Raw genomic sequence first — 14,321 nt, forward strand, 5'->3', positions numbered from 1 at the left:
AGTTGAAAATTATTACATATATTGTTGTGCTCTACAGCAACAAGCAATTCTGGCTCAAAGGCATGTGGTGCTGAGAGCTGACTCAGAGCTAAAGTACTCAGACCATAAGTTATTCCCTGATGCCTAAGGGAAGGTGCATAGGCCTGGCTTGTTTCATACATATGACTCATAATAGACTACAGCTTGTACTAAATAAGCTGTAGAAGATGCTACAAGCAGTCAAACACAGCAGGTCTTTCCATATTTTCTCCAGAAGTCAAGTTCCAATCAATTAAAAATAAAAAAACCCAAAGGACTGAGGCTGCTGTATAAACATTGCTTTACATCTTATTAGCTACAATGCCACTCACTTCCATATTTGAATGAGAAAAAACAAGCCCAGAGCAAAGAAATAGCCTAGGTACAGTTTTATGCTTTTGCTTATGACAAACACATTTCTTCTGCTACAGACGAAAAAGCAAGCAGTGGCACATTTAAAAATAATCAGATTCACACATCTCATCAGCACCGGCCCCTTACTTGGAAGGGATTAAATTAGTCTAGCGCACAGGCTTGTATGAGTCCACTGGAGAATTGTAATTCTGCTGCACAAAGTATAGTCCTTTGCAAGTGAATTTCAAATTTACATGGACGTGGGGGTAGTTGTAAACATTTTTCTATAATATTTTTTTCCTGCACTTCTGAACCCCACACTGACAGGAGATCTCTGTCTCTGGCATGCTTCCAGCTTCATAACCATAATCCCATGTGAGTTCGGTTCCAGCTTTCACATGCCTAGGAAACAAAAACACTGTCAGTTAATATGTTTATTAACCGAATCTACCTCTGTACTGTGTTCGCAATTTGCCACCAACTACTTGCAGGGGGTTCCTGAAATAGTGGGGTGAAGGGAGGGTGGCACAGAGAGAGCTGTGAAGGGTGCAGGTGGGAAATGAAGGAATGCAACCAGGAGCCCCTGCTGTGTGCAATGTGCTCTGCCTCAGAAGCAACAGAGTGTGCAACCCCCTTGTGAATGTTCTATTAGAAAAACCTAGGATGTGCTCAGACTTTTATCAGGTCCTGGGATCTGGGTTGCAGAGGTCAAACACAACTCTCTCTGATGGCTACATAAATTCAGCTAAAAATCCATATAAGAGTCTGAATGGCAGTAGAAGTAGTCTAGTCTCACTAACTACAGCGTACCATCAATCAAACCCTGGAATACCATACACTGGATATGGAGAGCGTCATGTCTACACGGCAAAAAAAAAAAAAAAATCCGTGGCTGGCCCATGCCAGCCGACTTGGGCTTGCAGGGCTGTTTCATTGCTGTGTAGATTTCCGGGCTTGGGTGGGAACCCGAGCTCTGGGACCCTCCCACTCCACGCCCATTAGTATACACAGCAATGAAATAGCCGCACAGCCCCAACCCCAGTCGGCTGGCACGGGCCTTCCGTGGATTTTTCTTTGCTGTATAACCACAGCCTTCGTGGCCTGCAAGAATTCCTGGAGGATAGGTTTTAATGGAACCACATTAGCTCTCTGGAATGATTCTGTCTAAGGACTGCAAGACCTAGGGTAATGGCAAGTTCCTCATGCTCTCTCTCTGAGCCAACCCACTAGGAAAATATACTAAAAGGAGCAATTATTTTTTGTGCAGTGAATAGAATGCTTATAAATGATTACCAATGGACAGTTCTGAAGACAAGGCTCATACTTCCACAGAACAGGTATAGCACTGGAAGCCACAAGGCAAGCTTTCCCCACATAACACTAGAGAAAAATCTCTCTTGTGGTGACAACGTAGTTTAGTTCCCTTACCCATTCAGGCCTTGGTCTCTGATGAGATCAATAAGAATGTGGTTTTTGTCATTGGGACACTTGTCTACTGGAAAATAATGTGATACTTTTCTAACAGTTTTGCTTTGAATGAACATTAAAAAAAAGATAGTTCCAACCTGTTTGTGAAGAATGCCACCCAAGGGAAATTTCTGTTGTGCGTCTCTACAAAAACACTCTGTACAAAGAGATTTGGGCAGCAGCTATGCTGTGAAACAAAATAATTGATTTAAAATTAATCAGTAGGATGCTCAGTCTCTGGCTGTAGAATGTTTATATGTTTTACCCCCAAACATTTGTAACATACTTAAAAAAAGAGAGAAAAGACATCCCTCTTGCCACTCTTTCACCACCCACATTTATCATGCAGCAGTTTTTGCTATAATTAGGTCACTTGGAGGGAAGGACTATCTCCAGCATTTCTAAAATAACAATTTTTTGTCTCGAATAATAAAGTTCTTTTGTCAATCTGCACTTAAATAGTTTATGGTGAGATTTTTCTCTCTTAATTTGACACAGGAACAAAAGTCATCACCATCAATAATAAATTAAAGATGCTACGCTGTCAGATAAGAGAGCAATCTTTGGGAGCACAGGCATGAATAAAACAATTCCAAGCGTGTGGAAATTGCCAGGCAGAGGTGAGGAGTGCTTACAGTTAGGGAGGGTTGGCAGGGTTTGATTTACGTAGTTAGGTACCAGTAAATATTGATTTCACCTAACACACAGAAATGGACGAAAAAACATCCGTCAATGGCAGCCTCTCTCAATATCAGTGCCTGCAGGAATCCAGTGTCACTGGCCCCGTGGCCATGCAGGGAGCCGTTTGCAGCTCTACTGTCACGGCCCGGAGTACAGGGCCATCCTCGGGCAGGAGACATTCAGCAGCGGGGAGGCCTCCTCGCAGCCCGGGCCAGGGGTCTTTGCTCTGCCCCAGCAGGACCACAGCCTGCACCTGCAAGTATCACTGGCTCTGTAGCTGTGCTGGGAGTCCTCTGCAGCTTCGCTGTCATGGTCCCATTCACTCACTCATCCTGCTCCTCACAGCCCTGGCCTGGGGCTGGGCCAGGACCACAGCCTCCCTGGCTCCTTGTGCCTTGGCATCTCAGGCCCCTCACCTGCACAGGCAGCCCCCTGCTGCCCTGCTATCAGCGCTGCACTAACCCTAACCCCTTTTAATTTCTCACAACTGTAAATTAAAATGGTTAAAAATGGGAAAAAATGCTTAAATAAAAATTGATATTAATCATCAAAATTACAAAAAAATAAAGTTCAAATTTTGCCAAGCGCAGTTGGACACACACAGGTGTATGCACATGGACAGTCATGTGACAGGTTATCATTATCTCTGTTCTACATTAAGGAGCATAATGTCAACGTTTGTGCAGATTTTGGCTTAACATACCTATAAATGCCCATGGGAAAAACAAGGCCAGTCTTATGCGTGTGCAGATGAGAGTTTCTAGTACGCATATCGCTGGGAGCATTTTGAAAATTCAATCAATTGAATTAAATCAATTGGCAGATTTATTGAGTATATACATGGATAATGTGGATATCTACACAGCACTGCCTAGAACAGCCAGGTCCCTTCTCAGCATGCGCTAGGTTGAGTGTGAAACCTGGAAAGGATTCTTTAGTAGACAGTTTTTACATGTGTACAGGTCAGGAGTAAGGATGGAAATTTCACCCAGCATTATGTAACATATCCCTGAATTGACACAAACGACAGTTTACAATGGCCTCGGAATATGAATGGGGCTGAAAGGAGACCCGCAGTCTAGTCAAGCATCCAGCCCACGCTCTGATCCAGTGTAGCACCCAGTGGCAAGGCCATTCAATATGCAGCAAGGAAACAGAGAATCCTCATAATCTAGGGCTATTTGATTTCCTGCCCCAAAATAAAAACACACACTACTCATCCTGGGAGAAGAGAAGAGTCGAATTTTGAAATACTCATTAATACCTTTTGTTTGTGCAAATAAACAAATTTTAAAAAAATTAAAGTGATTTAACAGCACACACATTTACCAGTGATTACTTACATTAAGAAATCGGCCCACATTTCCTTCTTTTGTGGCATCCAATAAATAAATATTTTCTTTATTAGAATTCTTCAGATGGGTCTCATCACCTTCTGCCTCCTCATTACAGAGCGGATCTTGTGTGTATCTCCTATTTTTTTCCTCTTTGAAGCCGTCTCTTTGGAGTAGGCCCATGGACTGTTTCATAGCATGTGTATCATCTAGCCTGGCTGATTTACCACCTCTTGCATCTTCTGGAGATGGCCTTTTTTCTTTAGATTTTGCAGTATCTGTGATGCTTGGCTCAGACTGCATGGCCTCCTCTTGTTCTCCTAGCTTTTCCTGCAGTTTGAGTTCTATCAACAGAAATTTCAAGAGATCAAAAGAACACATTATTTGTTTGCACCAACTGAAAATGACTCAGCAATGATAATAAGGGTAACATTGCAAACTTAAATGTGTTTGGCTTATTTGACCCTAAATGCCCACCCACTCCTGAACTGGCTTATTTCCTCTGGTATGTATGGATCTCAAATGATTCCTTGTCACCTTCAGAAGCACAACAGACGCTCTGCCCCTATCCATACCTCACCTCTACTGGTTCCTTAAAGCCTCACTAGCACTCTGCACTGATAATTCAGCTCAATTTCTTGCTTCCCATGTCATTTTCCATAAATGCCTATGCTTCCCCCTCAGTGCCTGGAATAGCCCCCAAACCTTGTGCATGATCCAGTCTCTCCCCGCACGCCTATTTCAGATCCTTTCTCAGAACTCACTTCTTCCAGCTGGTATTTTAATGTCAATCTCCACCTGCATTCCGCACAGCATCCCAAATTTTAATAAGGTGTTAATAAGATGCATATTCAACAGCATATGTTTCCCAGGATCTTTTACAGCTGTGCCCTTCTTTCTCCCATATCTCCCTGCCCCTCTTTGCTTATTGCAAACCATTGCTGTGTCAGCCTAATAAAATAGCCCAATTCTGCCCTTCGCCTCCCCAAACTTCCACTGGAGACAGCAGAAGTACAGGATGCTTACCACCTTTCCAGGAGTGCTCAGATCTTACAGGATCAGGCCATTACACTGTAGACTACTCAGGGCAGGGAACCTTTATTTCTTTTTAAATTCTGAGTCTTTAAGCACTATCCACACCTATGGTGTAATAAATAATAATCTGAGTGGCTGCTAAGGTTTGTTGGTAGGACACACTAAGTGCTACACAGATAATGCCACTGTAGTTAGAGATATGGCATTTGAACAGGTTTGCACACATTCAAAGACTGTTTTCTGCAACTGTATCGCTTGACTGGGCACAAGTGTGCTAACCAGTGTAATATTTATAGCTCTGCAAACCTACTTTCCTTTTCTTTTTTGGTTCCCGTGGTTAGTTTTGTTTTGGTTGACGGCTGGGGCTGAGAACTTTCATCTTCATCTGAGCTGGCATCGTGCACCAGTGTAGCGACTCCCTTAAAAGAAATAAGGTTGTGAGGTACTGTGTTCTATGTATCTCTGCATCAAGAGCCAAAGACAACTGGGCTTAAAGGCCCTGGAGTTCAAGTTTCAAATCTACTGTAATCTGTTGTTTTGACTGAGTGAGTTTTAACAGGCTAAATTCCAAGCCTAGACATCATAATTCAGAATTATCGAGACAAGCCTCCCAGAACACAGGCCCCAATGCAGCAAAATACTTAAGAATGGGTTTCACTTTAACTCCCACTCATATCAATAGGTTTTAAGCACATGCTTAAATACATGCTTAAGTGTTTTGCTGAATCAGGGCGTAAGCTAGCTCTGTATGCAGAGCTAACTGAAATGGACTGGGTCAGCAAGATTCCTCCCCTTTCATTACAAACCAGTGACTAATCATGGGACTTCCAATACTGTCTGTTTCTGGTATGAAGCTCTCATACATGTTGCGTGAATCAGCTGTGAAGCTAATCACTCACTGATACGAGCATGGCCAACTCACGTGCGACCAGCACCTCCTCTTGTGCACGTGTCCTGAGCGAATACTTCCTGCCGCTCCATATCAGACCATGTGGCAGATCAAATTCTCCAGTCTGCGCTGTAGTTGCAGAGCATAAGGCCCTGACCACTAGTGCAGCAAGGGATGCTGCAGCTTTGAGTTTGGCTCCCAAAAGTGTTTATCTTTTCCTCTCCTATTTCATCAGTTAGGCGGGACGTGGAAGATGTTGCAGTTGCAGGGAGGAGAGATAGTTGCTTACAATTTGAGGGAGTGTTGTTTCCTGGAGACAGTCCTGGGGGCTGCGTATATGTACAGGGAAGGGAAGGGAAGGGAAGTGAGGTGAGGAGGCTGTGCTAGTCTCAGAGACAGCTCAAGGAGCACATACTGTGCACATGCTGGCAGGGAGACGGGGGAAGGGATGCCAGCAGCAGGCGGGGCTGTATCGCAGAAGTCCCATGATAGATTCAAATAAGAAAGGTTGTTTAAAAAAAATCTTGCCGTGTGTACTGATATAAGGTCATAAATAACTGCCTTCCCACTTCACTGAATATGTAGAATTTTGAATACAATCTGTTATTTGGCATTTTTACCAGTTTTAGCCGGCGAGTCTGAAGAATAGCAGTTCTGGTTTTAGGCCTAATGGCTGGGCTTCTCAGATTCCTTGGATTATATCCATATTTCTGAACCCTGCACAGAGATGGCAAAAGGATTTTATGCAAAACTAAAGACTGATAAAAGAACTCTTGCAACACCTATTTCGCTAATATTTTCCAGTTTGTACAGAACAGACTGCAAAGCCTGCAGTCGATAGTAGAAATCTTGTGGCAGTTTTGCCTCAGCAGAGACTGCAGGATTTGGCCTCACTGATACTCTTAAAAGGCGGTCCATCATACACTGTTCATGCTTTACTGTTAAAGGAGACTGAGAGTTGCTTGTATATCCCACAGACATTTTAAAAACAAACTGAATCAGTTCTTCCTTAATGTTCCTGTCAAGAGCCAAATTCTATCTATTCATCCATCTAGGTTCTTGTACCATGCTCATCACCGAACTAAGAGTATCTACATTCAGGGTTCTGGGTTTTCCGTGCTATAGCTGTTAATACCTCAAACTGGAAGGCACAATTTGCAAGGAGAGAGACTGTAAACATACCACTGAAACAAACAAAATCCTATAAAGACTAAAAGAACCTTAACTCCCTGTGATGCGGTGTTCACCCCACACTTGCCCTGAAAGGGTTACTGCAGACTAAGAAGGGGGCTAATTAACCCAACAGGCCATGACTGAGAGGAGTCAGGTGGCCAAGTAATCCCCTGACAGAGTGAGGGAGCCCAGCTGAGGAGGAAGGAGCTGGGCTGGGGCTATAAAGGCAGGCTGGAAATTGGTAGCAGAAAGGGGCTGCTGGGAAAGTCTGCAGTCACTCTCTGGGAGAAGGAGAGGTGTGTTTGGGCTGGCCAACCCACAGAGGGAGGAGGCCAGGAAGGTAGGACAGGGATCAGGGAAAGGCAGTAAGGTCTAGAAGGGAACAGACCTTGTCTGCTGACTAAAGGGTCCCTTAATTGGAACCCAGAATAGAAGGCGGGCCCAGGTTCCCCTGCCAGCCACTGAGGGAGAAGCACTACAAGGCAGTGAATGGAACGACTGCCTAGGACTGCTGGCAAGGAAAGACTTTCCAACCCAAAAGGGGAACCATTTGGTGACCTGGCCGGAGGGCCAAGTCACAAAGAGGCGGCAGTAGTTTGTGGAGCGAGAGAGGGGCTGCAGACTGGCAGAGAGAGACAGAGGGATGGCTAGCAACCGTGGGAAGGGGTGCTGACCTGATCAGTTATTCCCCAGAGTGACCAGGAGGAGCACCCTGGCACACCCTCTTAACAGAAGGGAAAGGTAGGATATGACCCTTAGAAATTAAACTTTTTCAAAGTCAGCTTTGGTTTAATATTATGAGCCATTTACATTGCAGTAGCATCTACAGGCATCAGCCAGGATGGAGCTGTACTGTGCTAGTCACCTGTAGGATCATACAGTAAGTGACCGTCCCTGCTCCAGAAATCTTATCTACAAAATTAATATAACCCTACCCCTCATATAGAGGTCATGATTTTTCCTGTGCTACAGATGGAGGCAAAAAATATTATCCTTTTAGATTTCTTTAAGATTGCGGTACCTATGTTAAGTTCAGAAGCTGAAGTGATACAACATATGCAGTGACACGATACTGGTATGTGGATTACAGTCTAGTTGTCCTGTACAACACAACCTGTATTCATGACCCCATGCCAATCATGTTAACATTCTCTCGTGATCTTTGGTCTGATGGTTTATTTTTTATTTTTGAAACTTTACAAAAAAGTGCTCCCTGCCGGTAGGAATTTAACACAGGAGTTTGAATCTTTCTTCTTCTAAATACTGGAAATAATCAAGTAAAATCTAGCATAATGGTGTAGTAAATATAGCTTAAAAATGGTGTTTCCTGTATCTTACATTATGTATAATATTAGTAAAATTTGGCTAATCACTGATAACTATATAATTTATACAGTGATTCATTCCAAATAGGATTAGGTTTCAGTGGTGCTGAAAAGGCAAGTCTAAATACGGACAATTGGCTTCGTTTATGGAAACGAGCGTGTGTCAGCTTTGCTATCAATTTCATAGTTATAGTTTGTGTATACAAAAAATATGTATCTGAATCACTTGTGATTTGCTCCAGCCTACCTCAGAGACCTCCTCTCTCTACTCCCCTCTCTGACTCCCCACAATCTTGACCATGTTACTGCAAAAGCCTTCTCTCCTACAGCTCCTGAAATTTGGGACCAGCTGTCCTCCTTCCTGTAGCTTTCCACCACCTTTCATCTCACGATTGAAAATATACACATGCAGTCACTGCCTTGCTCACAACTCCTGATTTACTGTCTGACCCAAGTGTTTTGAGAGACAGTGTGCAGGGAAGATTCCATCCAAAATATTTGTAGCTCTTTTAAAGAGCTGGCTATCTGAGGATCTCAGAGTGCTTTACAGAGCCTCACAATAAACCTTTAGCATGAGGTACTAAAGATTTGCACCCGCTATATGGAGGGGTAAACTGAGGGAGAAAGTTTCAGAGGTCGCAGGGAATAGAATTCAGGAGATCTGACTTTTGGCCTTTTCCTGTAAAGACTACATCATGCTGCCTGCCAAACATGGGTGGAGGGTATAACAGGCCCCCTGATACAGCCACCATTGACCCGTTGCCGGACACCTAGGCCATTGTTGCCCCGCCCCTTCCCCTCCCTGTTCCACCCCTTCCTCAAGGGCCGCACCATCTGCTGCTGCCTGGTAAGTCTTCCTCCACTCCACACTCCCCTCTCCAGAGGTCCCCACTGCTCGTAGTGTCTCTCCTCTCTTCCACTCCCCTCCACCTCTGTGGAGGGGCAAGGAGGGACGTGGTGAGGAGGCAAGTGGCGGTTTGTGGGGTTCTTGCAGCGGACGGGTGAGGAGGTGAGCAGCGGGGGAGGGGTCTCGCAGCTGGCGGGGAGTGAGGAGGTGAGCAACAGGAGGAGTGAGGAGGTATGTGGTAGGTGGGTGACCCGGTGAGGGACTGGATGGCGGGGGAAGGGGGGGGTGAGGAGTGACAGGGTTTTTTGGGGGCGTGTGTCTTGTGATCAGACACCATAAGCAGGAAGAGGAGAGGGCCAGGGCAGAGCAGGGATGGAGTGTGTGTGGGGTGCAGGTGGAAGAGGCGGGGCAGGGAGCTAGCCTCCCCCTCCCCCCTTCATCTGCCACCCATGCTGCCAGAGTAACAAGTTTACTTTACAGACAAGCCATCATTTGCTTTTGGAAATTCTCATAGGCTGCTAAAGCTCCCGAGATGAGCTCCCCTCACTGAACACACTATTACATCTCCATGAAACTGATTGCAAGATTAGGGCCTTATGCTATGTCTACACTACAAAATTAAGTCAACCTAACTTACATCGTCATTCAGTCACCACAGTAGTGACATCGCTTTTACATGTCTACATGGTGTTCCTTGTGTCGGCGGTGCACATCCTCACCAAGAGCACTTGTATTGATTGTACTGTCAGCATGGGGCATTGTGGGACAGCTCCTGAAAGCCACCAACAGTCGCTATAAGTAACGCAGTGTCTACACTGTGTTATGTTGACCTAACTACACTGACCTGAACTCTACGCTGCTTGTGGGTGTGGAGTTATTGCTTTGGTGGGAGTGAAATTTAAGCACAGACATTTCCATAGTTAGGGCGATGTAAGCTGCCTTGCGCTGAACTAACCCTGTAGTGTAGACCAGACCTTAGTGTGTCTAGCTACAACAGTTCAAAATGCTGAGAAATGAAGGGTTGGGGGGAAAAGGAGGAGGACAGAACAATTAGTGATTAATTTAAAATACTGCACGATTGGAGAAAAATATGAAAGTCATTGCTCCCTTTTCAAATTAACATAATGAACTATAACCATGAGAGCTCAAGTACAAACATGTATTCATTCAGGAGACTAATGTGATTTCTGGAAAATACCAAGGCAGTTCCAGATGGGTTGGGAATAAAGTTAATTCATAGAAACAACTGTGTCCTGCCTGAAGAAATATAAAAAAATAAGCTTAAAAAAAATATGAAAAACACTGCTTTGTTGAACACACTCAAGCTCCACTGTGGGTATTGCTATGGGATGAGAACATAAGAATGGCCATACTGGGTCAGACCAATTGTCCATCTAGCCCGGTATCTTGTCTTCTGACAGTGGCCAATGCTAGATGCCCCAGAGGAAATGAACAGAATCATCAAGTGATGCATCCCCTGGCGTCCACTCCCAGCTTCTGGCAAACAGAGGCTAAGAACACCATCCCTGCCCATCCTGGCTAATAGCCATTGATGGACCTCTCCTCCATGAACTTGTCTAGTTCTTTTTTGAATAGTCTATAATAGTAGCATACAGTCTATCTTTACCTTAAATCCGCTACTACAACTTACACAACTGGTTTATATTCATCATCTGCAGGCTGAGATAAAGTTTCACACCTCCTGTTAATGCTGTCTTTACCAGTCTGGACAAGTTCAATCTCCGAATCTGAACAAGTAGTGTCCAGTTTTCTCTTTACTGAAAGTGAGCTGGGACTTTTTTCATTCACAGCATCCTTCTTTTCGGCCTCATGCTCGACATCTCCTATTTCCCGAGGCTCAGCTCTGCTCATTAACCTGCCTAGAAGAAAAGCAGGTTTTTAGTTTAGTCCATGTTCACTCTGACTCACCTTGCAGTTATGTTTTTAGCAGGGGCAAGACCTTGTACTATTTGTGAGCGTGCAATGCAACCACCATTCATTCTGCAAGGGAGCTGTCCTTGTGGAATCTAGCACAGAACAGACAAGCTTGTGGGGTAAGTGATAGTACCTTTGAGATAGGAGTCACAGAAATCTAGCCTTGGAATGATCTGAGTGCTTGGCTAGCGCCACTTGATTACAGTTGTTTTTTAAGTTTTTTTTTCTATTCTTTGGTGCACACTCAAAAGCAGATTTTATGGATGTATCTGGCCTCCCAACCCTGCTCACTGCTTGGTTCTTAAAATGCTGCAGCTTGCAGACCTCTAGCAAGGGCTCCACAAAGTACAGTTTGAGAATGACAGTACTAAAATCTTTCAGGCATTGTTTTATGTTACCTGAATAAGTACAAACAAATGTTCCTTTGTCAATATCGTCTAGACAGCGGACGCCCCAGCCCTTCCGATCTGTGTTGAATACCTGCAACCGAACTTGGATACCATGCTGTGCTACTCTGTTCTGACACCTCATTCTGTCACACTTGCACGATAAGTTGCATTCGTAAATTCTGCCAGAAAAAAAGAAAAATTAAAAATGAAATATCGCTTGTTCATACCTGGCAAAAGCAAATAAAAGAGCAGCTCACAGAAAAGACAAAGACATCTGGTTAGAAAAGAATGGGCAAGTCACTGCACTTCTGGAGTTTAGCCTTCCCCATTCCTGACTGAACACTTACAAGAGTCCATCAGATTTTCAGGGATGAGTGAGTAATATATACCATAGTTATATTACCTAAGTAAGCTATGCAACATAGATTCTGCAGTCTTGACAACTGATTGAACGAAGCACTCCCTTCTACTCTTGGAACATATTTAAAAGCATAAGAGCAAACAATCAACCTCGATGGACTTTGTCATGGCTGTCAAGGACTCTAGGATTTTTCTGATTTTTACAATATCCCCAGCTTGTGACATTTTGGGGTGGAGTTGATTGTCAAAATGTTGGAACAACTTCAGTGAGGGCTTTCATTCCGTAAGGAGTCATACAAGAGCCAGCTGGGATATGGCAACTCCAGGTTCAATGCCAGGTTACCACAGTACGTGCACTATGGGTATGCCTACACTACAATTAAAAACCTACAGGTAGCCCATGCCAGCTGACTCGGCCTCGTGGGACTCAGGCTAAGAGGCCGTCTAACTGCAGTGTACATGCTTGGGTTGGAGCCTAGGCTCTAGGACCCTACCGTGTGGGTGGGTCCCAGAGCCCAGGCTCCAGCCTGAATGTCTACACTGCAATTAAACAGCCCCTTAGCCCGAGTCAGCTGGCACAGGCCAGCCACAGGTGTCTAACTGCAGTTGTAGACATACTCTAAGTGGGGAGTATGCCTTGTGGACAGAGCACTGGACTGGAACCTGAGAGACCTGGGCTCTATTCCTAGCACGGACACTGGTCTGCTGGTGATGTTGGACAAATCACTTCACCTGTCTGTACCTCAGCTTCTCTATCTGTAAGGAGATAGTGATCTCTTTGTAAAGTGCTTTGAGATCTACCATGCTAGCCTTGCAAGCTGAAGTATAAAAAAAATAATTCCTGTAATACAAAACCCCATGCTGTGGCTTTCAAAACGAAAGTACTTTTCCCATTTCACCATGATCATTCAATACAATCACTAGAACGCCTCCCCCCCAATTCCTTCCCAAGATGCTGGCTAACCAAAAGCTGTTTAAGCATGGCCTGAATACTGTAACTGAATGTGGATAAGATACCAGTGTAAACTCTAGGTGTCTTACCCACTGGGGACAGGTCCATCCAGCCTTTTATACCTGTAACCACAAGATGCTTTGTTACTTGGTGAGGCAGAATTTTCATTGCAGCCTTTTGCAGTCAGCCGTAGGCACGCACATTTTGACCTAGAAAGGCAACAGTAAACTATCATGTGAAAATAAGGATGTGGTTAAAGGGACAAAGCTAACTTTAAATATAGTCAATCTGAAACCTATTTTTTTTTAAGTAGTTTCAGGCCCACCTCCACCAATTTTTTTGGTCCACAGTCACATTTTCCTACTTCTTTAAGAATTTTTCTTTTGCCTGTGCCCTGTAGAAGGTCCAAACAACAAGGGGGAGTGGGGACTAACTACACCAGGGGACACAGCAAAACTGACTACACAAAATACTGTCTAGTACACAAAATAAACAAACTGAACAAAATCTGTACTATCATGGCATCCGAGCCTGCCACTGCTTCGGCATCTCCCTCCCCCCACCAGAAAATGACTAGAGTTCACAACACAGATTGGGGAGCAACAGAAGATAACACTGACTCTGTCACTATTATCTTACACCCTTATAGCCACAAAGGGTTGTTGTGAACAACGCCTGGTCTGGCTCTGGCCCCACTCCCTACATAACCGGAGAGTCTCAACTCCTGTGGAAAAAGAGCCTGCAAGGGGATGGGAGGAGCATGCAGTGGATCTGCTGCTCCCCACTCTTCTGCACGCACAGCGGAGCTAGAGCTTTTAATTTGGACCATCAAAGGCTTTTTTTACCCTGCATATTATTAGACAAAGTTACTATATTGCTAAATGCACACAGTAAATTTGACAGTCTCCCTTTATGTTATTCAGGGCACCTATATGACTGGGCTTTAGTTAGAGGTCAACTTTTTCTACTTACCTGTCTGTGCAGCCATCCGTACAGTCGCATGAGTCAAGAAACATGCTAGAGAAGTTGTTCAGATAGTACCCACGTGGCCAGGAGGCCTTCCTATATTTAAAATAAGGTAATCTTGTGTTGTCAACTTCGTTACAGAAGGAAATGGGTACAGACTCTGCTCCATTGCTGATATCAAAATCAAATACAAGTGCTTCTCGGTTCAGAGTGTTTCTGCCCAGCTGTACGTATGTGTTGAAAGAAAAGTGATCGACAAATAAGAAGTTGCACTCTGTTTCAAACAGGTAACTCTGCACATCTTGAAAGTTTCTCAGACTCCTCCCACAGGGGGCCTTATAATGTACATCAAGTGACTTTGAAAGCAAGTCTGCTTTTGCATGTCGTCTCTGGAAATGACACAGGATTGGCATTTTAAGAGGGTTTTCTCCCTTGTATGAGTTCAGTGGTCTGTTGGCAAGACATACATTAGAGCAGTCATGATTCTGGTAACATAGTTTTAAAGGTAACTCCCTTGTTTCATTACATATGTCTTCATTCCCTGAGTGTGATTTTTCTTTCGCCTCCATTCTGTTAAGAATCACAAAAAAAAAAAA

General features: G+C 44.2%; 1 protein-coding gene across 1 annotated transcript in view; it reads right to left on the reverse strand.

Moving 5' to 3' along the window:
- Positions 1-14,321, reverse strand: part of SETDB2 (SET domain bifurcated histone lysine methyltransferase 2) — a 104,906-nt gene that overhangs the window by 54,896 nt on the left and 35,689 nt on the right. Inside the window, 9 exon segments of the mRNA XM_077827597.1 lie at positions 663-774; positions 1,938-2,026; positions 3,864-4,198; positions 5,200-5,308; positions 6,399-6,495; positions 10,775-11,003; positions 11,457-11,626; positions 12,849-12,968; positions 13,732-14,295. Coding sequence (XP_077683723.1) covers positions 663-774; positions 1,938-2,026; positions 3,864-4,198; positions 5,200-5,308; positions 6,399-6,495; positions 10,775-11,003; positions 11,457-11,626; positions 12,849-12,968; positions 13,732-14,295 — 1,825 coding nt within the window.

The sequence above is a fragment of the Eretmochelys imbricata genome, chromosome 1 (assembly GCF_965152235.1).
Source record: "Eretmochelys imbricata isolate rEreImb1 chromosome 1, rEreImb1.hap1, whole genome shotgun sequence".
Classification (NCBI taxonomy): Eukaryota; Metazoa; Chordata; order Testudines; family Cheloniidae; genus Eretmochelys; species Eretmochelys imbricata.